This window comes from Chelonoidis abingdonii, chromosome 2 (assembly GCF_003597395.2).
Source record: "Chelonoidis abingdonii isolate Lonesome George chromosome 2, CheloAbing_2.0, whole genome shotgun sequence".
Lineage (NCBI taxonomy): Eukaryota > Metazoa > Chordata > Testudines > Testudinidae > Chelonoidis > Chelonoidis abingdonii.
The window spans coordinates 182,844,649-182,869,909 of NC_133770.1; the positions used below are offsets into that span (position 1 = coordinate 182,844,649).

Sequence of the window (25,261 nt, forward strand, 5' to 3'; positions counted from 1 at the left end):
CCAAACCAGCAGACTCGTGACCTGCATTCTTCTTTCTCTGTGAGCCACAGACACTTCTGTGAGGACACTAAGGTGGCAGCTGCACCTCTTGCTGCACTATTCATGGTACAGATTGGCTCTGAAGAGCAACATCTAGGCCTCTCAACCATGGCATGGAAGGATGCTCTGATATGGGTCCTTGGTGGAATCTGGTGTAAATGGCTAAATGAGAATCCCTTCAAGGCTTTAAAATAAATAAATAAAAATCCCCAAGTACTATCTGGGGAACTCTGTTTCAAGATATCAAATATCCATTATTTTGGACAAAATGATAATTTAACAGATCAAAGATAGTGCATATTTCAGTCACCTTTGCACTAGTTCCTTAAGCATTAGCAGGACAGGACATTAAGGAGGAACTTCAGGGATCTGTGTTGCCCCTTTGCATGGCCCTATTTAAAGAATGGAGAAAAGACAATCCCTGTCCTTACAACTGCAATCTAATTTCCTATTTAAATGTAACCAAAGATACTGTAACAGACACAGAAAGGGGCTAAAACATATTATATGTGAACTGGATGGTGAGGAAATCTTACAAACTTAATATTATAAAAGTTGACATGGAGGAAGGGAAAGTTGTGGAGTAGACTGGGAAACTGGATGAAAGCAGTATTTGGGCAGGACTGTCAGGGTGTTTGGCTCACAAGAAGGAGGTGTGACTAACTATACCAGGGGTTCTCAAACTTCATTGCACCGCGACCCCCCTCTTCTGACAATAAAAATTACTACATGATCCCTGGGTGTAGGGAGAGGGGGGCTGCAGCCTGAGTCCCATTGCCTCATTGTCGCCTTCGTAACTTTAGCATTAGACTTGCTGGGACCCAAGGCTGAAGGGGTAGCCATAGCATCCATGCAGGCAGCTGGAGCAGCCCCCATAAAAGTCATACACCCTTATTCCCACCACCTAGACACTGGTGCAATACACAGGGAAACTGAGGCACGAACAGCATTCATGCAAAACAGTAAGACTCACATAGGCTCACATACAACCTAACAAGGGGAAATCCTCACTACGTCACAGTGAGATTTGAGATAACAAGGCTGGTGCATACAGGGATGTCCCTAGTTATTCTGGGGCCCTATGCAGCCATCCCTGTGGGGGTGTATGTGAGGCCCCAAGCTTCTGTGGTGGGACTGGCTTGAAGGGCAAGCGGGAACCACCCCACAGCACTCACTGGCAGCGCGGCTGGTGCCGGACTGCTGCACTTGTTGCCGTTGGGGAGTGCAGGTCCGGCCCTGCTTCAGTTCTCAGGGGAGTGGGGGCAGGGCTGGTGTGGAGCTGGGGTCGGAAGAGGTGGGGTGGGGCAGAGCAGGGGCGGGGGCTTTGGGGAAGGGGTGGTGTGGGGGCAGGGCTGGGGAGGAGCAGGAGCAGGAAGAGGTGGGGCAGGGGCTGGAGCAGCATGCAGCTGCGCAGGGACCAGGAAATTTCCTGGTGCCCTACACAGACACGTACTTTGCATATGGGTAAGATGGCCCTGGGTGCATATATCATTTTCCTTTGATAAAATGAGCTTGTACTGTTCAGTAGTGTGCTGGACAGTACAAAATGCACATTTCTGGGGGAAAGTCTGGGACTAAGAATTTGTGGGTGTCTCCCTGTATGCAATTCATGAGTGACTGGCTCGTGTATTTAGCTGGGAGTGAATTTGCATCCTGAAGGTTGCGTGGACAGGCCAGGAGAACAGCAAAGCAGTGATAAAGGCACCCCAGGCTAGAGAGTTAAGGCGATATCACTGTTCAACAGTCCAGATTGTACCCTGAGTACTGTCACAGAGTGATGATGTTCCAGGCAAAGAAAGAAATATGGGGAACAGGCATGAAGATGAGAATAGGAGTAGGGGACAAGCTGAGGAGCAAGGTGTGAGAGATGTGCAGAATGCATGTGGGACGAGGGGTGAGAAGCACAGAGAGGCAGTGCCTTAACTGGTGTCAGCACTTTATGTGGGAAACTGAGTGGTGAGAATGATGCAGTCAGAGCAATGGGAAAAGCTGGTGAATGCAGGATAGTGATGAGTTGAGAGAGTCTAGAGAACAGAAGGCTACAGGCCACCAAAGAAAAACCTTGACATAAAGCAGAACATTAATATGGGGGTGTACATGTCATTCACAAAGATATGGCCACTCTTTTATTGCTTCTTCAGGGAAAATAATTTTTAAAACAGCCAGCAAAGATGCTAGATTGACAACGAAGTTTGCAACAAGTTCTCCTTCAGCATGGGCAGCAGAGGTCATCAAAGTTGCCTCACAAACAAGATCATGTCTAATATTGAAGGTGTGATTGAGCTTCTTGGTCCATTTAACCCTCAGTGCCTATGCTGCAATTGCCAGCCAGCAGGTCATTCAGACATCCAACGATCTAAAATATTGCTAGCAATATCCTCCATTTTAAAAATAAAGAATATCCCTGGAGCTGGTGACATCTCTAAACCTCCCCTTATTCCTCCAGTAGCTGAACTTAAGAGGTGAGTAATGCCAAATGTTTTTTTGTGAATTAATGTTTATACAGGGCTCTGAGGCAAAGAGCTAGATGTGCTTAAGCTTTTTTTTTTTTTTGGTGATGTGGCATCTATTCATTAGAAACCATAACCATTTCATGTTGGCCACCAAGTTGTTGTCACATGGCAGCAACTTAATCTGCTGCTGTCCTGGGACACAGTGACTCAGACATAAAAGCTGTGGTTCCCATTTCCAGTTCCTTCAGTTATTCAATCCCTTTATTATTAGGTTTTTTAAATTTAGAAGCAGAATATGGTGGAGCCGTTTTATAGATTGTGATCAAAACAGACATTGCCTGCACCAATCACGGAGTTCAAATCCACCAAACCCAGAGGTTTCTAAGTCAAATGTGCATACAAGCAACCTCTTCATTTTGCAAGGAATGGAGTAAGCTGCAGTAGGCATTAATTTGCACTCACACAAGATGGGACTTTCTTTACTGACAGCCAGCTGTTGTCACACTCCAGAGAGTAGCTCTCAGAATGGTGCAAAATTCGTTCCTAACTTTGGAAACAAAGACACTGCTTCTGCTTTCATCCTTACAATCAATGAAGTTCAATAGGCATGTAAGTGAGAGACAAGCCCGTCAGGACCAATAGGGCATAACTTTTGGAGAGGAATTTTTGATCCTTAAAGCCACATAGTCTTTTGGGATCTTAACCTCTCACTCTAGACATGGAAGGCCTGAACCACAGCTGAACTGCTATAGTTCCACCTGCATGGGGCTGGGGAATACAGACTGTGAGGAGTGGCTCTTCAGCCTCCCACGTGGCATAGAGCATAGATGGAGTCACAGAAGTCAGATTGGAGGGCAGGGATAGAATTGGGCATGAGACGGAATGAGTCCTGCGCTTGCGTTGATGGGTACATTAACAGGATAATATAAAGCTGAGAGGACATGTCTGCTCCATCTGATCATACCTGTTCCATAGAACAGCGCTACACATCAGCAGTGTCTGTGGGATGATACACCGGGGCTTCATGAATGAGATAGGGAAGTGGCCAAATAGGCCCATAAATATTGTGCATCCACTGACCATAAACCCTGCAGGGAGATGAGGAGAGCAGCAGCCTGTAGCTGTTTTTATAATCTATGAAGCATGGTAGCCGCTGCAGGCCAGTTGCACAAGTACTCCACCAACTTCCTTTGGACTAGTAGAGATTTTCATCACCCCCTCAATCTCCACACTGGTTACTCATACAAAGCCAGTCTTTTCTGTGGATGATTTGAACTTCACCCTATAAAGAGTGATCACTACAGACCAAATTCCCCTAAACCCTTTCTAGTTAGTTTCTTCCTTCTTGATATCAACTTGTTTAATTACTGCTTCATCAACTTTTCTACATTCTTTAGTGGCGGGAACATAAGCACTCTGTCTCACAAAAGCTTTAGCCTAGAAAATTTGCTTCCACAGTTCATAGAGAATTGCAAAAGAGGAATAAAACCAGTTAACATAATTAAAAAAAAAAAAAAAGCTTTGTATATTTAATGATTTTAAAAATACTTGCTACACGTAACAAGTAAACAGTAACATAAGTTTGCCATAAAAGGAATCCCCCTTTTGAAAACTCAAAAGCGATTGACATTATAGCTAAAGTTTAAAACACTTTGTCACTTTCTAAAAATATTACAATGGAAAAAAAATAGAAAAATCCCAAATAACACAAATACAAAACAGGTTCAAGTGGATTCTTTGGTATTTTTTGGCAATCCTATTTTGTTTACGCTGGGATAATTATTCCTCTCCTCTTGTAAAATGGAGAAGAGCTTTCAATATTATATCTGATGCAAGTGCTGGGTATGATTCTGTTGCTGCTGAAGTCTCTCAGAACTCCCACTGGTTTTAATGAGAGCGCTCTGGAAACAACATTATGGTAACTCTTAGTGATGAGCAGTCATCACTCTGAGGCAATGTATTAGGAAAGCATAACTTCATTTGCTGGTTAACCAGTTATGTTATCCAAGATAAACAAATGCACTGCAATGAGGCATGCACTGGAGAATGTGTTTAGACATAGGCTGGAACAAAAATACCAGACATCCTTTTGTGAAGAAAGATTTTACTTAAGTGCCTCCTGACTAGGTATTCTACATGGTGTGATTTTGTATTTACCACCAGGCTGGTCTCTTTGCAAAAACTCAGAATACATAAAGATTTGGGACTGTAGCCTGAATTATCACAAAGAAACTTGGGTAACAATATTTTTGTTTTAAATCACAAGTCCACTAAGCATCACCTGGAGCTCATTCCCTGGAGCCTGACTGCCACAACTCCACAGTTAAGAGTGGTCATGTAATGTGACCTGTGGTCACACCATTGTTGTGTCTGCGACATATGGAATTACCCCTTTAAATATAGGGTGTTGCTTTGGTGACTATGTAGCCCAGGAGACCCATGGGGTGTCCGTAGGTCAGGAAGGAAAATATGGAAAAAGTCCAAAATCTGAGTGAAGCTCAGAGCTGCAAAAGTGCAAATGATTCATAAGAATTTGTCCTAGAGATAAGTGCTATTTTCTCCTGTAAAATTACAGATGCTCTAATCAGATGTTCCAAAATTGATGGCAAATTAAGCCTTTTCATGGGGAATTATGATGCCATGCATTTTCATTAAGCCTGATCTTGTGAGATGTTGTGTACCTTCAGAATCCACTGATGTCAGCAAGATTTAGGGACATTCAGCAACTCTGAGTAAGTCCCTAGGTCTGCAAAAAACAAACAAAAAAATCTTTAAAGTCTGACAGATATAATTATTTGCAAATGCAAGGAAAGGTGGGATAAACATATGTGAATTTATATTGTTGGGAATTCTTCCAGGTTTTTTAAATATTTGGTGGCATTAAGATTTTAAAATATATACAATCCTTCCTGCTCCTCGTGAGGAGGTTCTGTCTATCATGCTATCTGAGGATGATTTTTGCCCTGCTGGTTTGAGCCTGGGTTTATTGTCTGTTATGTAACTTTTATATATACACTGCTCAAAATGACTGACTTCTGTATGCAAAATAAAATTAAGGGTACAGTTAATTTTTTACTAAATTAATTCAAATCGAGTAGGTTCTGGGAAGGGATTGGGGTTCCATTAGAACTATTACATCTACATCGTGAATTGCTACAAATAAGATTTGACAGCCTTGTCCATGTGCCACATTTAAGTTGAAGCAAAATACATAGTACGCCCCCCAAAAAGGGAGTGCAGCATCCAATTAACGGATATATTGAAAACCGGACAGTATATACAGTGATATGCACCATTTAACTGATGCATACTTTTAAGGTGCTTACATAATGGTGTCTTATGGAATGTAGCAACATATACATATATGCAGTGTATACATATATATATGTATATTAAAAACATAATAGGGAAACAGATATACCCCCAGATCCCTGAATTTTAGATTTTCTAATCCATAAAAATGTATTTAAAATATTTCATATAAAATATTTACAAAAATTGATAATATTTACATAAACTAGGACATATTTCCAGTTTTTTAAAATCATTTGATTGTCCATTGATTGGATTCCATTTTGTTTGTTTCAGAATGATGCCATCTGTACCAGAGAGCGTTTAAACAGCTGTGCGTGATGAGACAGTTCTGTTACTCGGTCGACCATCTCCTGCAGGGCAGCTGGGCTGGGATAATACAAAGCAGCCATCTTGGTTGCCATAACAATGTTCTTTAGCAATTCACACAGCTGGTTGCTGGAGTTCATCACTTTGCTGCGGATATCCTGAGTAGTCACTTGCCTTGTGAGCGTGTCCCCAATGAACACCAGTTTGTGAGCGCTTAAAATGACAAACTTGCTGTGAGCGACGAACATCCTTGGTGGCTGAGCAGCACTAACACAGTTAAAAAAGGCATCGATGGCATTTAGGAGAGAAATGAAATGAGTCTCGCACTGGTCAGAATAAAAGAAGAGCAGCTCTCTGTCTTGAGAGCCCACAGTGCTGCTTGCAGTTTGAAGATTCTGAGGCGGCTTCCATTTTGAGATGTCATTCTCCACAGGCTTTGTGATCTCTTGCTCCAGTTGCTGGAACTGATCGATCTGAACGGCAAAGAGAAGAGTCTCTTCAAAGAACTATTAACACATCACATCACCTCGTTGTAATTCACAAACCTATCCTGCCTTTGATAAACTCAAATACATTTCACACTGATATCTTAATACCCTGTACACTAGCTGCAAGCACAGTTTCTAAATACTATCCCCACAGTGTGTTATTTGGTTTGGGTATGTTACTCACAAGTAACTTATATAGCTCATCTAAATGGGAGCCAATTAATCCTTTATATATACCAGAGTGTACCATCATGTATATCTGTATATGCCACATATAAAAAAAACTACTGTAGACATTTTTGAAGACTTTTAAAAAGTTTTTGGGACATCTTTGGACTCCAATTCCTGTAAAATCATGTGCTTTAGTTACCATGAGTCCAACTACACAGAACCAGAGAAGTCATACCAATCTAAAATAGCTTTGCTATATTTAAAAAGCTAATGATTTTAAGAACTGATATATTGGGACACTACAGAGTCAGAAACAGTTGCTGTCCATCCAGTTAAGAATCTCTCCTATGATAAATAGCTGACACTTGTATCTATGCATGATCGTGAGCTATCAAACCTTAATCTTAGAGCTCCTCGTTGCTCTTCAAGAAAACAAAAACACACAGGGAAATTTAAATATAAAATCTTACATGAATGTAATGTTAAGATTACAGCTTTAAATGCTCACAAGTCAGGAAATACAAAAGTCAAGGTTACCACTTGCACATTGCACATATGGAGTATTCTTGGTTACTAAATTTGTTAAAATTTTATATTTATGAAAATTGTACATTTTATGTCAGCATGTTGTTGGGTTACTATTACTATGACAGCTTTAACATTTTGTTTCCTGATCTTTTTAGTGTTTAAAATCACAACTTTATAGTTATACTAAGATTTTTTTTTTAATTTAGCGATGTACGTATTTAGACAGTGGGTGTGCATAATCTGTACTTGTATTCCGTGTGGGCCAGTGGATACAGCACTGAACTAGGACTAAAGAGACCAAGGTTCAGTTTCTGGCTCTGCCACTGCCCTGCTGTGTGACCTTCGAAAAGTCACTTCACCGCTCTGTGCCTCTATTTCCACTCCTATATAAACTCTGTGGAAGAGGACTTGTCTCTTACTATGGGTATGTCTAAGCTGCACGCTTCTTTTTGGTGGTGGGTAGAGTATATATGTGTGTAGCCCCAGGGCTGGTGCACCTGGCACCACTCCCCCACCCACCTAACCCCGCCCCCCCTGCAGCAGCTAACCCACCTTTGCCACCCAGGGAGCCCCCCCCGCAGCAGCGTCCCCTCCCCATGGCAGCTACCTGCCAGGGAGACACCCCGTCCCCCCCCCCCCCGACGGTAGCTAACCCTGCCCAGGAAGCCCACCTCCACAGCAGCTAACCCTGCCTGGGGAGCCTGCCCCAGCTGACCTCGGTTCCGCCTTCGTCGCTGAGCATCCCAGCGCCGCTCTAATTCTCCTCCCCTCCCAGGCTTGTGGCACCGATTGGAGGAGACTTAGAGCAGGGGCTCTGTGCTCAGCGAAGGAGGCAGAGTGGAGATGATCTGGGGCGGGGAACTGTTCCCCTGTTACTGCGGGCGGTCCTTCCCATGCCCGCCCCAGCCTAGCTCTCCTCCACTCCACCTCTTCGCCTGAGCGGGCTTTTAGGCGCCCCCAACCACTAGGTGCCCTAGGTGGCCGCCTAGTTTGCCTAAATGGTTGCACTGGCCCTGTGTAGCCCCCAGCATAGGTATAAATAGCAGAGTAGACCATGAGGCCTGGGCTTTGGCAAGTAGAGTAAAGACACACCTGAAGGGTGTGGGTATGTATACAAGTGCACACCCTATACGCTCTCTACTTGCCCAGGCTGTGCCTCCCTGTCTACACTGCTGTTTTTAGCAGTGTAGTATCCCACTGCCTGCTCACGACTGGAGCCTTTCCCTCCTACTTCTGCAGGGAAAAGCTCTACCAGCTCCCCACTGCTGGAGTCCTTCCCCACCTCAGGGAAAGATGCCTGCAGCCAGGAGGCAGTGGGGAAAGGTGGTGCCATCTCCCAGCTGCTAGAGCCTTTCCCCACCACATGGAAAGACTCGGGCGGAGGGAGGCAGCAGAGAAAGATGCCAGCAAGGGGGGAGACAGGTGGGAAAGGCTCAGCCAGTGTGGATGGAGCCTGCTTTTCATATACCCTACATGCCATCACCAGTGGTGTGTAGTGTAGACGCAGCCTATGTGTATATACTGTGTCTAGTACAGAGGGGCTTCTAGGTACTATAAAAAGAATTAACCTCTTGAACAGACATGTTTGAATGTGCTTTCAGGGGACAGATCTCTTCCCAGCAGAGGAGATCTCTCTCAAATACACAGGAAGAGCTGCAGTTCTGCTATCTAATGGCAACAAGGTAATCAAAGAGATGACGATGCTGACTCCCAGGCTATCTCCAAGAGTCTGAAAGGGCTAAATTGCCATAGAGGTTCCTGTCTTTAGTGCCTCCAGGGCTGAAGAAGATCTACAAGAGAGGATGGTGGGAAACTCTCTCACGTGCTAACCACTTCCAATTCTGAGGGGAGAATGGACTCCCTCGCCTCCTTTGTTGCTAAGCTGCCATTAAGTGGCTCAGAGATGAGCTCCTTCTCTTTTATTGGGCTGACACATCTCGTGGTACAAAATGGCCTGCATGCTGCCTTCCAAGTCTGACAGTTGAGTCTGACTGGACATACCTGATGATGTTCCAGCTGCATCTTGTTCTGCTTGATGATATTTTCTTTTTCTAGAAGCTCTTTCTGTTGTCTTTCAAACTCCTCTTTTCCCTGTTTGTCACAAGATAAAAACAGACGTGTCAAATGGTAATTCTCTAGGGTTAATAATTAAATGCTCGTGGACAGTGTGGCAAACATACCTTCTTGTATTGCCACCTTAATTTGTAGCACACCCACAAGAGGACAAAGAGGACATGGACAATGTTATGTTGGTGATAGGCTACAGCCATTATATAGAGTAGTCCCATTTGAATCCCATTCTTGGGATTCCCATTCTTGGGATGCAAACAAATTTTTAAAATCTGTACCCACTGTGCAGTCTGGGCTGAATGAAGTTTCTTAGGCAACTTTTGATATACATCCATTAAAAAAAAAAAAAAGAATTTCGTGTATCTTGGTATGACAGTCTGCTTCCTGTCTCGCCATGAACAGTTCTTACAGAAAGGAGCATGCAACAAATCTTAATCTGCATTGAGCAGAACAGTGTATCTGGCTTGCTTACCTGTAGGTGAACATAATCATAATCATCCATCCAGCTCTTCTCAGAGCCCTCATTAGTGAAACCAGGGGGATGCTGGTCTTTATTCAGAAATGGGGGCAAAGAACTGCCGTGGTCCTGAGTTTTCTCCCTCTGATGTAACAGCTGATTCTGGGGACTGTTATATGCATAGTCAGTTGTATTTATAATGTTCTCTGAAACATTCTTTAAACGTGAGCTGCCGGATACCTGTTTGAATAGCATCTCTGCATTGATGCTGATAGTGGTGGTCAACTGCTTGGCATCATCTGGGACTGTCCTCGCCACCATAACAAATCGGTCTAGATCATCACATTTGTTTTGGGGTTTGTTGACTGCCAAGATGTTCAATGACCAGTTGTAGCTACTCAGGTCATGGCTAGTCTGGGTTAAGATCTGGTGAGAATCCTCCAGTCTCTGCAGCTCCCTCTTCATTTTGTTATAGAGATTGATTTCTGAGAGACAGGAAGCATTGGCTGTTGCTCCTTTTGCAAACTGAAGATACTCCACCAACGACTGCTCTACTTTCTCCACGGCAGTGTGGATTTCATTGATATTTTTCTCCATGTACCCATAAGACCGCCAGTCTGTGTTAACAAAGGCCATGAGATTAGAGACCACAGTCTCCACTGTATGCTGAAGCCAATAAAGTCTCTCTATGGCTGTGTCTGGATCCAGTATTAATCGTTTGTCCTGTGAAGGCGAGGCTGAAAGAGAAGACTCCTTTGAAGTTGTGGAAGATGTAGACATGTTACTCCTGGTGCTGCCTGTACTGGAGAAAGACAATCTATTTATCCCATCTGTCACATCTTTCAATCCTTTAGTGTCTTGTGTAGTCTGTGGTGGCACATCATACACACCTTCCCTTCCCTCTGGATTTAGACTTTTGCTGAATCCCGATTGCTGTCCAGGAAATGGAACTCCACGAGGGGTGTCGTATACATCCTTCTGAGGAGCAATCTGCTGACCAAGAAATTGATTTTGATGGCTCACTGGAATGTCATACAGGCTATGTTTGCATGACAATAAATCATTAGGTAGAGATACATCAGCAGTAAATTTCTTGCTAAGTTCTTTGGTAGTGGGAGGAGGGATGTCATAGACTCCTTCTAGTCTTGCATTATGGTTCACCGAAGAAGGGAAATCCAGCAAGTTTTCCCTCAGCCCTGTATCTTCTCTGCATGCAGATGCAGGAACATCATAGATCTGAAATGCAGAAAGCAAGCCATGAGCGCAAAGGTAAAATAGCAAAGACACCTCCAATGGAACTAGCATTAAATTAAAATTCAGGGGAAATGTAGGGAAGGTAGGGAATCCTGGCCTCAGTGAATTCAATGGAAGATTTGCCACTGACTTCAATGGGGCCAGACTTTCAGCCTAGATTTCATGAAGTCATTTTTCTTACTAATTAAAAAATGTTCATTTCCATCAAAATGAACATTAAATCTTTTATAAGCAGTGGAATGGGAGGGGGAATTGGGTGACCAGATGTCCTGATTTTATAGGGATAGTCCCGATATTTGGGGCTATGTTTTATATAGGTGCCTATTACCCCCCATTCCCTGTCCCAAGTTTTCACATTTGCTTTCTGATCACCCTAGGGTTTCTCCTAAATGTAGCTTTAGCTCTAATTTACAGTTACCCTACATAAGGTTAGTAATTATGTTACGAAGTGTTAACGAATGTGTAAAAAGCCTGAGGCAATGTTTAAAGTACGAGAATACAATACCCTTATTCAGTGTCATATGCACTTTTATGTCTAAACACGTCTTCAGTCTGACATGAAAATTCATGTATGATCTACTGAAATTGCATCAGACTTACTCCTTTTATAGGAGGTATATCATACACCCCTTGAGCTCTTGCCTCTTCCATTGGGACTGGATGCACCGGCCCCTTAACTGATGCAGGGGGAACGTCATATATCTGAAGAGAGAATAAACTTGTTACAGAAAATAGAGCCATCCCATGATAGCTGTGATTTCAGATGAGTTCTCTCACATTTCATTTATTTTGAAACAGAAGGAAGAAGAAGAAAAGGCTTTAGTTTTTGTGTATGTGGAGGCTTGCAGGGTGGACACGGAGAGACAAATATGCTTGTGATAGCTCCCTTTAGTGGGATTGTGTGGGCTGTGGGCTGGCCAGATGAAGTTTCTGAATGGAAACATTTTCTTTGAATTCCACTCACAAAGTTAAATCAAGATCTGCACATAGGACCCTTTCATCCTCCCCTTATTTACAGATGCAGAGGGGACTGAATCATGACGGAGCTCTACTGGGTGGAGACAGAAGAAGAGATTGTCACAAGATTTGATACATGCAGTGTGGGACTTGGCAGGGGGCACAGGGACCCAAGATCACCCTTTTTTGAGGGAGCTGTACTGGGAAATCTGTAAGGGTGCTCAGTATACAGCAGGGGCAGTTCTAGACATTTCGCTGCCCGAAGCACAGCGGCATGCTGTGGGGGGCGCTCTGCCGATCGTCGGTCCCGCGGCTCCGGTGGACCTCCCGCAGGCGTATCTACGGAGGGTCCGCTGGTACCGCGGCTTTGGTGGACCTCCTGCAGGCGTGCCTACGGAGGGTCCGCTGGTCCCATGGCTCCACCGGAGCCGCAGGACCAGCGGACGCGCCGCAGGCATGCCGCCGAAGGCAGCCTAGCTGCCGCTCTCCCGGCGACTGGTAGAGCACCCCCCGTGGCTTGCCAACCCGACGTGCTGGGGCCTGGAGCCGCCTCTGGTATACACTGCCAGCTGTCCAGCTTTAGGGGCTCAGGATCATTCCTGATAGCCTGGGTTTTTGTATCTCCGAGATGGCAACGGTGGGGGTGATAACTGTGGCATCATTGTCACTCCCAAAACCTTTGAGACTTAATGCTTGACCTTGTCAGATTATGTACCCATTGCTCCACTTGGTGATGTGGGCCACCCTGCTGAGAAGATTGCAGGGACCAGACCTTTGAAGTGTACTACATGGTACTACATGGTGTGGTATGTGCTGCATTACAGAGGATTCTGCCTCCCTGTCCTGCTGCACTGCATTCTCAGCTGATGCAGTCCAAGGACAGGCAGCAACAGCAAAGCGTGGAGAAAGGAAAAGGAGACTCTCCTCTGGCAGCTCTCCGGTGCCTGCTCTTCGTCCCTGACGAGCAGGCAAGTGGTCTCAGGAAAGAAGTGAGCCAAGGAACTAATAAGTTTTTTGGGTGGGGAGGGTGAATAGGGAGTGAGCAGACTGCCCCCCCCCATCACACACTATTTAAAGAAGAGCTGGGGAGCAAGAAGTGGGTCAGACCCTGACCTGCTGGGTTCTTCAGAGGAGGGCGGGTTCTACTTGCTGTGAGAAGTGTGCTGGTCTAGCTCGCCCCCTCCAACTTCCCTCTCCTCTAGTGGAAAACAATGGTCATCTCCTGGGCTTGCTTTCTCTGCTTCTAGCATGGCCCAGGGCTATCAATGCAGCAAGGACCTCTGGGGGGGCAGGGCAGGAGCAATGGGATCTTGCAGAGTGGTCGAGTGGCCTGAATTAATCTTTTTTAGGGACAGCTGGTGTTATGTTAATTGTACTGGGGGACGGGTGGAGCAGAGCCCCGGGCCTGCATTAATTTCTATGCAGCATCCAGAATTAATATTATTGGGAGAACCCTAATCAGGAACCACTCTTTCCCTTCCAAATCTCTCTCCCACTTGAGTGGGTGGACTCCACTTCTTACGCCAACTCCCACGTCTTCGAGCCACCTGGGTTATAATCTTACAAAACCTGTTTACGTAATGCATACAGTGAGGAAACATACTTAAAACAAACACTGTAATCTGTCCATTATGGCATGATGATTGTTCCACATTTTGGTCATTTGTGACTCTGGTGCCTTGGCAGTTTTGAATGTTGAGGGGTATGCTGGGGCATCTGCTAAGTGGGAGCTTTAGCTTCACATTTCCTGCAGAAGCTGTGTTGTCAAGGGGCCCTGGTGAGCAGACAGGGAGTGCATAGTTCCTGGGTTTCTATATCCTGGAAATTCATAGGCTTTGGGGGCCAACTTCCCCGGTTGTTCGCAGGAGCAGGGGCCCAATCCAGTGTAAGGAAAATAATCAAGTGGACATTTGGTAAAAACAACCTCCTAGATGGAAGTAGCTAGTACAGGGGACAACTGTGCTCTTACTAAGTAAACTAGTGCCAACTGTGCAATAACAGAAGGAGAAAACACTTTCTTTGGCAACATATTTATTCTGTTCGGGTATTTTGTTGGACCAAAACAATGAATTGTATCCCTTGGCAAGTAAATGTGATTTCGATGTTCATGTCCTTCCAGATCTTAACATTCAAATGCATTTTGGGCACAGTGACGTAGAAGGGGACACTCATTGGCGTCCGCACCTTTTCAGCACGTCTGGTGAAGACCCTATATGCAGACAGGAGCTCTCCCGTCACTATAATTACTCCACCTCCATGAGAGGCAGTAGCTGTGTCGGCAGGAAAGCGTCTCCCACTGACATAGCACTGACCACGTCGGCACTTAGGCTGGAGTAAGTCATTCAGAGGGGTGCCTTTTTTACACCCCTGAATAACATGTTATTTTGACATGAGCAGTAGTGTTGACCTGCCCTAACTGAAAAATATTTTCACTTTGGAATGACATGATGTCTCCTGCACTTCAACTGCAGATAAAATGAAAAGATTTTTTGTAGCTTTTCAATGACGCTGACCGTTTTATTGGTACATACCCCTTGGGAAGGACGAACTGGAGGGGTATCGTAGATATCTTTCTGATATTTGGAAGGGAACTCATAAACATAACCTTGTCCTGTCCTGACTGGAGTTACTACCTGTGGGTTAAAAGAGAAGGAGATGAAACAAAATTACTTGAGGCACTTAGCATGTTCTGTCTGTAATTGGATATGCTTCTCTACACAAACATTCCAGTGTTATTAACTTCTACACTTCTTATCTGGCAATTTTATTAATGAAAGTCTCTACAGACATCTGATGTTTTTTTAAAAGTGTATTCCAAAATTATACTTATTGGTTACAATGAAACCATTATTTCTTCCTTGAGCAGCTCTGCCACTGGTATAAAATGCTCCTGCAGCAGTTATTTATTAAGGAGTTGAATAACCTTGACTGGTGCTCAATTCCTTGCTGGATCAGGCTCTATGATCCTAATCTTTGGCCTCAGAGATACTTAGGTACCAACTGATTACAACAGGAGTTAAGTGCCTAAATACCTGTGAGGATCTGGGCCTAAAATCCTAATCTTTCAAACTTTTCTAATGTGAGTGGCTCAGTGACTTCAGCAGGACTACTTGTGTGAGCAAGTCCTAAACAATGGAGCATTTGTTGTGGCTTTGAAGCTCCTTTAAATGGAAGATGCTAAAGCAGGAAATTTACTCTTGGGTCTTAAGTGTAATTAGTCCACATTAGCAACTAACAGACTGGAAAATTGAAGCTGTTCTTGAACTACACTATGTGACAAAACCGTCTCTGTGATGGTGAGAATTGACATTGCTCGTGTTTTCAAAACCATAAACTGCCCATACTTACTTCAAATAAAATGTGGTTAAAAATAAATATATTACATCTGGGACAACTATCTGCATGGCAAGAGTTCAGTATAGTTTGGTTTAAAAGAAATGCTGTTACATAAGCCCCTGAAAAACAGTGTTTATAGTGGAAATAGTGATATACTTTAAATTCTGTTTGTGCAATTTAGCTCCAGTAAAGAAATATACATTGCAGAACAAAGACACACAATGACAGAATGTAATAGGATTGTACAAGAAATGGTTTCAGGTTCAGCTGAGGAGAATTGTGAACAAGGGTTACTTAATTTTCCTTGTAAATGTAGGCGAGCTATTAAACAGAATTCCTGAGCACACTGTTGGTAAAGATCACACAACACTTTTTACAGGAGTAAGTCCCAGTGGCCTAGCCAAATTCCACTGTGAGTTTTGCCTAACTGTGGATTGCAGGACTGAGTTCCTGATGTTTACACTCTGCATATCTCTATTCTCCCTGCAAATTCAATGGAATACACTGTTCTTCTTCACTTCCTGTCCTATGTGTTTTGCGGCATTTGCCTCTGCACTGTTAAACAGCTGCTGAATTCCTCCGTAGAGGGGGCTGATGTCATCCCTGAATAGCCTCGGCGGGATTCAGCCTGGCTGACGTAAGGAAGTTAAGATGCCCTGGGAGGATAGAGGAGTAGCATTCACTTCTGGGGGATGGTAAATGGTACTTTCATAGTTGCCCTACCTTTGGGTTTCTGCCAGAGGATGGGGGAAGGCTCGAACAGTTTACATTTCCACTGGAGGCTCTGATTTCCACTAGGATGCCAGGTTGGTATTTAATAGAGGTGAAATTAATAGGTTCTATAGAAATTAATGTAAAAACTTATAGAATTTAATAGAGGAGGATCTCTTTCCTATAGAATTCTATATCAGGAATAGAATTCTCCATTAAATTTTATCAGATGATTAAAAAGAAAACCTATGAGAATGTTCTCATTTACCATTAAATTCTACAGGACTCTTTCATAAGAGATCACCTTGGACTTTACCCATCCTTGGCCACGGTTACACACTTCTGGGGCTGTGTTGTCTGCCTGTGGACTCCCTGGAGAAGTAGGGTAGGGGGAATAGCAATCTACCCCTTCTTCATGCGGTCTTTCTGCCATCAGGGGATGCCTGAGCAGATCCTGGAGTGAATCTGGCCAATATATATAGTTTGCAATGTGCTTTGGGATCCTTCAGGGTGAAAGGCAAGATATGAATGTAAGGCATTATTAGCTTACTTTTACTAGACTGGCAGATGCTGTGTGGAATTCCAAGTGTGGCACCAAACACCAATCAAAGACAGGTATTAATGTAATGGAAACACAATGAACCTCACCTGGCCTACTAACAAGTTTCCATAGTAATGCTGAGCACCGTAGTGTAAGAGAAATATCTTGGAATCAATGGACTCTCTTTTAAGCATGTTTACTCACTGTCCCTTCCAGTGATTTCTAAATTTCAGTGACTATTTTGCATCATTAATAAGCCCCCAGGGTTTTACAAATGATCCTCCAGTAGAGCAGACATTGCAAATTAGAAACAAAAGGTTGTTCCCTGCGTAGCCATCATCTTTAATCCTTTCTCTAATGTGACAACTCTGACGTCAGGCTGCTTACTAGATTATGGGGGAAATGCTCAGCTGCAGAGTTGAAGAATTATAGCTCTGGAAGTCAGCCAAAGATACCAGTGCAGCCCTGGGGAGGGGCAGCGGGTGATTGCTAAATTGTTGAAATTCAAGTTTCTTAATTCTTAACTGCCGTTTTGCAGTAAAGGGCACTGGGAGTCAGCCATAGAGCAGCCAAACTGTATTTGAAAGTAGGCACTCCAGATTTCCAGTGCTGCTAGTCCTCCATAAATGGACTTCATTGATATCAGTGACAGTTTCAGGCACTGAGGGCTTGCAAGATCAAGCCCTAAACCGCATCATTTTGGATTTTATGTGTGACTATTAACAAACAAAAGTCTGCTGTTTTTAACAGCATTTTATGTTATTGAAATTATACGCCTGAATGGCAATGTATCAATTTAAATGACATCCCAACCCTTATAGGATGATGTATACATAGAACAAAAGCTTTATTGTATCTCCATTTATAGGAGAAGCATACCCTCAAAACCACGATCTCTGTCGTGCAGTAGAATCTTGTACATCCTATTATTCTTTAACAGCACACCACAGAGTTCTCCCCACATTTCTCAGAAAAAGATGTAATAGTTGTCTACCATAACAAGGTCTTAAATTAACTTAAATGCCTGTTCTTTTTACCCAATCTACTGCTGTACATAACTAATACATTATGATGTATGATCCTTAGTAACTAAAACCAAACTAGACTTGTCAAAGTAAAATAAGCCAAGCACATTTTGTGATGCAGTATCCTTTTTATTGTGTGTGTTTGCTCCCTTGCTGTTTCACAAATTCAGATAATCTGCAATGGGTGGGAATAAGGTCTCTAAAAAGTGATTAGTGGCTGATTTTCTCAGGGTGGTGGATGCTCAGCACTTTCAGAAAATCAGACTCTTTTACAGTGATGAATCTGGACAAAAGGAAGCACCAAAATCATAAGTCGCTTTTAAAAATCTTGGCCTAATTGTTTAATCTTTACTTTTTAAAAGTCAAAATAGTACTTTGTAATTTAATATTAAAGACCTCAGAAGAAAGGCAATATCAGTATAAGAAAACCTTTCCTCTCTTATCTCCCCCTGGTACGGCTAGGGGACATTTCTGGTGTTTAGGAATTTACTTCCTGACAAATGTCAATGAACTCTAGGTTGTCTTTCTTTCTCTTTTTTTTTAAAAGAATGCCTGTGGTCATCTGGCTTTGAAAAATCCTGCCTTTCAAACCAACAATTTTCCTTGTTTATGCATTAAAAGAAACAGATGGTAAGCCCACAATCTATCCCAGCATTCTCAAAACATTGCAGCCATTTAATCTATGCAGAGCACTAACAGGGACCAGCTTTGGCTCTAGTAAAACGTCTAGTGAGCATACAGCAAACTCACAGCATTAAAAACAAAGACAATTGAGCTGGAAGTTTGTTCTGTTCTGTTTATGCTCCTCCAAAAGCGATTGCTTGGGCCTTTTCCATGCCAGTTGTGTGTTCTTTAACCAGAAAAAAAGAGCTGAATATGCATGTACTTTGTAAAGTATCCAGTTCTGTGGTTGATTAAATCCCTTTTCCTTACACAGAAGGGAAAAGCCTTTCCAGCATTAAATACTCAGCATTAAAATGGAAGGAAAACTGCCATAATGTTCCTAAATCAGATACAACAGGCGGATTTTCATGATTCCTGCAGATGGAGGTGGGTTTTAAAGTGCAGCTGATTTTTCATGGAAAATGTTATAAACCATTGGGCCAAATTTTATTCTCAATTTCACTAGCGTAAAGCTAGAATAATTCCACTAATGCCAATGGAACTACTTTGGATATACACTGCCCTGACTGAGCAGAACTGGGTTTATTTCCTTAGCACTTCTGCATTATTTCAGTGCTTTACAATGGTGGGTTCGTCTCTTTGTCCTGTTTTACCAGTAAGGAATCTGAAGCACAGGCATGTTAAGTGACTTGACCAAAGTCACACAGAGAGCAGAGGTAAAAATAAAGCTTAAGTGTCCTAATTCCCACTCCCAGGCCTTTACCACAGAACCCTACGGACTCCTGCCGTTTGGTGTTAAAGTGGCAATTCAGCACATATGGGGGAGGAGTAACAGTCTTTATTAAAAAATATTACAAAAGGACATTTGCATTCTTATCTGAAGGGCTAACTTCACAATGCTCACTGATGCTAGTGGGAGTGCTGCATGCCCCCTTTTGGTCAGGTTAGTCTGTGCCTGCTGCTAATTCCCTCTTCCTTGGCCCAATCTTGTTTCTGTTGAAATCAGCTGCAATTTACCATAGGCATGGCCCTACTATGGAGGAAAGACACAGGTTGAAGAGGAAGAGCCTAATAGTTGTATGAGAAACTGGGAAAGTCTAAAGCTTTGAGGCAGGAAAGATGGCTAAAAAAGGTAAGTAAATGAAAGAAAACATGCAGCTGCATGTGTGGTAAAGTGCTTTTGTAAATGTGTTCAGAACAAAAACTGCAGTTGCTGGTACAGTGTTTCCCAGGCCCCTGGAAGGTTACATAACAGCCACCTGGCCCACTTTTGTTTTGCAAAGAGAAGCAAACAATCAAAGAGAATATGAGGAAATTACATGAGAAAGGGAATTTGAAATGAAATAGTTTCCCCACTGTCTTTAACTCTTTCTGGGCCTCTGAAGGAAAGAATGAGATGGGTCATTGGGAAAATTAACTGCCCTCATATAGACTGAGGAAAGTGCATCTACTTAATTTTCTTCTGAGAACTGCTGGGTCTTTTGAGCAGCAAGAACATGTGTTAGAAACTGGTGTCTGAAGACAACAGGAGTACAGAAAGAACTTTGCTAATTAAATTCACTTGTTATTTTTAAAAATGAATCCAGTGTTTACTCCTTGCAAGCTTTCATAGCAAAACAATGTAGCCTGATCTCAAATCACTAACTGACATTTATTTACCCTCTACTAAGCAGTATTTCCTGCCATAATAAATGAACAAAGTACATATTATGAACCAGTAACCTTGATTTTTTTTTAAACTGTGTGTTTACTTATTAATAATCTACAATGGGTCTCCCAGTGTTAGTGACAATCCACTGAAGTTTAGATATCCTAGAGTTACTCTTACTTGACTATCAGGATCCTTTCATGAGTTATTGTAAACCCCATTGTTATAAACATGCAGCCTGTTTTCAAAAGCCATTTTTAAGTGAAGTTTTAACCTAATCTAATTTTTAATCCAGGTTCACTAACTGACAGATGGTGTGTCTTGCCATAAAATGCTTCCTCATAGTATCCTCAGCAGAGAGAATAGTTGCTTAATGGCCATGGGAACTGAGCTACCCCTGAATAAAGTCTCTTCAAGAAAAGGCTGAGTCATACTCATACCTGGGGCAGCAGGGGGTAAGCATGCATAACAGTTACTTGTACTGTACCTTGTTTGTGGCTAGGACTAGGACATGGATATATAGTGCTATCAACCTCCTGTGAGGAAAGATTAAATGAAGAAAAGCATTTTCCTCTTGGATGGAGTGAGATATGTGCTCCATTGTCTGGTGGAAAATTGAGAAGAATGTGAGATTCTGTAGTTAATTGCTCTGATTTTTTTAGGCTCTCCCATGAATTTTTCTTAGAAATAGGCTTCAGATGGCGAAATATCAGTAAAGAAGGAGATGTGACAAATGCTACTCCTACCTGGAACTGTTTCATTTCATGTTGCTGCATGCATCCTAAGAAACTCCTACTTACCTTTCTCCCACCATTTGTCTATCTGCTCTTCTTAGGTTCCAGTCTTATAAAGACTTATGTATGTGCTTTAACTTTATGCACTGTAAGTTCTAATTACATTAATTCACAGTGCATGAAGTCATGCATGTGTTTAAATTTCTGTAGGATTGGGGGCTTAAACTGTAAGGTTTTTAAGGCAAGAACTGTCTTACTATGGGTCTGTTAAATGCTTAGTACAATGAGGACTAATCTTAGTTGGGCATCTGTGCTACCATAATAAAAATACGAGTATTTTTTTTTTTAAATCAGTGTTGATTTTTGTCTTTTTTGAGCCAGCTTAACATGTTTTAAGCTGTGAGCCTGTAAAATACAAAGCAGGAATTGTGTAACTTGTTTTGAATATGCGGGAGAAGAGAGAAAGAAGGCAATAATGCATAGACCTCGATTCAAGCCAGAGAAGAGGGGTGATATGGGTACAGTCAACGTGGCCACCCAAGATTTTACAACTTTCACCTAAGAAATCTACTTCCACTTAATTGTCACTCAGTGATAGGCCTGCCAGTTTATTACATTATTTTTCAACTATATATTAATCTTCATTTAAAGTACTGCCTATCTTCTTACTAATTGATTTTTCTCTATGAAGTTATTTAAATGGCCTGATTCTTAGCCAGCATAAATGGACATAACTCTACTGACTTCCATGGAGTTACGCTGATTTATACCAGATGAAGAGCTAGCCTGGAATTGTTCTACTCTGATTTGCTGCTGATCTTCAGCTGCTTCTGATTCCAAACATACATAAAATACAAAGACCCTTTCTGTAGGCTTTGCAGAATGGGTACTTAAAGAGAAAAAGGATAATCATTTGTGCCACATTTTCACTTGGAAAAACATATTGCTTTTTATGACTTGATCCTGTCAACATTAGGGCTGTCTGCCAACTAAGTTACTAGCAAAACTCCCATTTACTTCAGTAGGAGCAGGATTCAGGGCAGGCAGTCCTTGATTGCAGAGTAGGCTAGGAAGGGGGTGTTTCTGGGCCACTGATAGAGTTCATTCCTTTCTATAGATACTGCTAGAGGGTCAGAACAATACTTCTGAAGATAAATTTGCTGTTTTTTATTTTATTATTATTATTATTATTATTATTATTTTATTTTGGATAGGAGGGGGTAAATGCACCAGATTGCACTAAATAACTAGTATTTAAGAGGGGGGGAAATTCTCAAAAGAGGAAACTCATCCAACACTTTTTACACAGGCTTTATCCCCTCCCTCTGAAAATTAAGCATTTCAGACTGAGTGACCTCATGATTTCTATATGTCAGTGTACTCCCACAACCACTAAGGGTCTGATGCAGCACAACATTTGTGACATGAGAGGTCATGCACTCTCGAGTACTTAAAGTGAATGATTTGTGCATGGGAGGAAGGGTCCGGTGGATAAATCTCATTCATAATGCTTTGGGCTCATCAGTCACTGGGAAAATACACTTTTGTGCTAAAGAACAGATAATCTCTCTAGCAGCCTGTGACTTAAATTCTGTTTGGAGCTAAAGTTTTTAGCTAATGATGGACAAAATTCAGTACCTCAGTCTTATGGTGACTGGCCCACTACAGATATTTAAGATAGGACTTTTCTAATATAGGAAGATTAAATTGTCTAATGAAAGACAAAACAAGAGACTATAGAGACAAAATTTGTTGAATGCAAAACATTTTTACTGTTGATAATTATATTACTGGAAATTTTGTTGGAATATGTGGTTCTGTTGAAATCAAAATGGTTTGTGAAATTGAATCACGTTAGCCAAAATTTTGTTGTGGAAGAAATTCCACCAGTGTTAAAACATTCTATTTTGACATTTCTGGAATGAGTTTTCATTTTGAATTTTTCCATTATATAATTCAAAATTTTACAAGTTTTTAAATCTAAAGGATTAGTGCATTAATAAAAATGAATCTTAAAATATATCATACTGATTTCCTTATGCTACTCCCTATTTTTCCCAGTTTGGATTGTGAAATAAATAGAGCTGTCTGAAGAACTGGAAATTGCCTTTCACAGGGGATTTCAATTTTTTAAAATTTGTTTTCATTCGCATTCGGAACAAAACCTGAAAATTTTGAAATTCTCCACAAGAAAATTAACCCCCCGCCCATTAGTTTAGATCTATTTGACTTTTTTTACATTTTATATTCTAATACATAATAAACATTGTCATTTTGAAAGGAAAACTCAAAATGTTTCATTCCTCAAATATTGAAACAAGATTTTCTGACATTATTGGAACTTGACCCTTTTTTCTCCAAAATGAAATTTTGTTGAAATCAGCATGATTTCAGAAAATGTTTAGATTTCAACAGAACTGAATTTTCTAATGGAAAACTATTCCTGCAAAGTTTCCCTCTCCTTGCAAACCCCTTTAGAAATTAGACATGTTCCTTTTGATTAGATTCACTTTCAGTTAATAGTCAACTCCTCTTTCTGGTTCTCATGACTAGACCACTGGTGTTTCCACTGCTGTGTTTCCTTCAGGGGAATGTTTAAATCCTTGAAACCAAACATTTCATTAACTTTTTATAAATATAACAAAACTTTCTTTTTGAAACTAATGACCTGATTCAGTGGGCAGAAACTGGTGCTCATGCAGAGTCCACCAGTGTGGCTCAGATTGTTGGTTCTTTTTATGTAACCAGGAGAAAAAATATGCCCTGTTTTTTCCAAATAGAACTAATTGAAAAGAATCCTATGCCTAGTGAGAGGTTGTGAGTAATGCTGAGCTCATTTATTTACTCACACAGCAACGGTTGAGTAAAATGTGGGCTTTGCCTCACAATGCGTCTTTACAAGTCAGATCAGTGACTAACTCCTAACTACATCTTATTTCAGCTTGTGGGTGAGGGTTTCTTCACTCAGTGGTTTTCTAAAACACCAGGGAGGCTAGATTAACTGCTGATAATTTCACATGCTTTATATCTGTAAATTACTGTTCTATTACTCATGGGAAGTTATAGTAAAACACTCAAACATAGTGAAAGATTGCGTGCTTTCCTTGTTTTAAATATATATAAACAGTTTGCATTAAATTGGAAGGAATCATCCTTTCAGCACATTATATGAAACAGAGCACTGACTGTTGAGGCTAATGTTTCAATTCATGCTGTAGTCTGAAGTTTTGCTATATGTTTAACACTAAAGCAACATTTTGTTAGGAAGGTTACAAATCCCCAAAGTAGAATTTGCAACGTGAAAGAAACAGAGACTAATTTTGTTGTTTTGAGTTATTTAAATGAATCATATCACAGGAAACTGTGGTATTTTTGGAAGAGGATATATTTTTATGTTGTCTGAATAGAAATATTTGTTGTTTGATTGCAAAACTTAGTACATTTTTTCCCTTTAGATATTAAAATATTCTGACATAATCAATGCTGTTTTTTTTACCATGCTCAAAGTGTGACTCTTTATAGAATGTGAAACAAATAAGCAACCAAAAAATAATGGGGAGGGAGAATATTTCTGGAACAAATGTCAACTGCTGTTTGTTTCCTCCCAAATAAGGCAGTAGTTGTTTAATTGGGAGGAAAAACGTCAGAACGTGGCTGAACTGGTTAACTGGCTTGCACTGCTGAAGTCTGGGCCAAAGCTGTCAGGGTGGTGCTGCTGCTGCTGCTGAGGAAATGAGTCTATGAGAAAGTAGAAACAACTAGCAGCAAATTCAAGTTCCTGCATTCCTTGTGTACCTAAAAAACCCACTGAAGCCAAAGAAGGTTTGGAAAAGGCAAGGAATGTGCCAGAGTGGGGTAGCTGGTGGTTCTGTTCCCCTATGGGCTTGTCTGCTCTTGGAAATTTACCAAAATAGCTATTCTGGAATAATTATTTCAAAATAGTTGTTTTGGAATTAGCCTCTGGGTGTACATTCTTATTCTGGAACAGGAGTGCCTTCTTCTGTTTTAGCTTAGTCCACTGTAGAAATGTTGATATATCAAAATTCTGAAAAATTTCAACAGAAAATGCTGAAATGGTTTGTTTTGGGATGGGTCTACATCCGCTTGTGTCACTGCAGTGCCTCATGGGAGTTGTAGTTCTGGGTCCCTCATGGCACCATTCTCTCCTATAGGTCCTGCTCCCTGGCTGGACGACATCTCCTAGGATGCATTGCAGGCTCCCTGTGACTGAGCTACTATAGTCCCATATTTTGTCTTCTGTTGAATTTTTTGACAGAAAATTCTGCTGACATCTCTCATTTCCTGTGGAAAAACTTTTGATTTTGATGAAACTCCATTTTCCAATGGGAAAACATTTCATTAGAAATTTTCTGACTGGCCTTTCTTCCAAGACAGTGGGCATTGTCATAAATCAATGAGAATAAGTGAGAGTTTTTTTTAAACCGTTGTTTTAGTGCTCAGAGCTGTTACTAACCTGGGGTGACTATACCTACTGTACATATAACATATACTTCTACGACACATTCCAGATGATATCAAAGGAATTTTCAAACAATGAATGTAGGTTCAATCCACCCCTGCATATTTTACAGATGAGGTAGCTG

The 25,261-nt window shown here is 41.7% G+C and overlaps 1 protein-coding gene across 6 annotated transcripts in view; it reads right to left on the reverse strand.

Moving 5' to 3' along the window:
* Nucleotides 1-3,995: 3,995 nt before the first annotated feature.
* Nucleotides 3,996-25,261, reverse strand: part of NEDD9 (neural precursor cell expressed, developmentally down-regulated 9) — a 152,550-nt gene continuing 131,284 nt past the window's right edge. For 4 of the 6 annotated variants that reach the window (XM_075062843.1, XM_075062842.1, XM_075062846.1 and 1 more), the window contains exons 3-7: nt 14,570-14,667; nt 11,682-11,783; nt 9,843-11,063; nt 9,302-9,391; nt 3,996-6,586 (exon numbers count right to left, since the gene is read on the reverse strand). In XM_075062843.1, the coding sequence (XP_074918944.1) occupies nt 6,077-6,586; nt 9,302-9,391; nt 9,843-11,063; nt 11,682-11,783; nt 14,570-14,667 (2,021 nt within the window). In that variant the 3' untranslated portion in view covers nt 3,996-6,076. Of the gene's footprint in view, nt 6,587-9,301; nt 9,392-9,842; nt 11,064-11,681; nt 11,784-14,569; nt 14,672-25,261 lie in introns of all 6 variants that reach the window. The other 2 variants (XM_075062844.1, XM_032793273.2) reach the window with 1 other exon arrangement.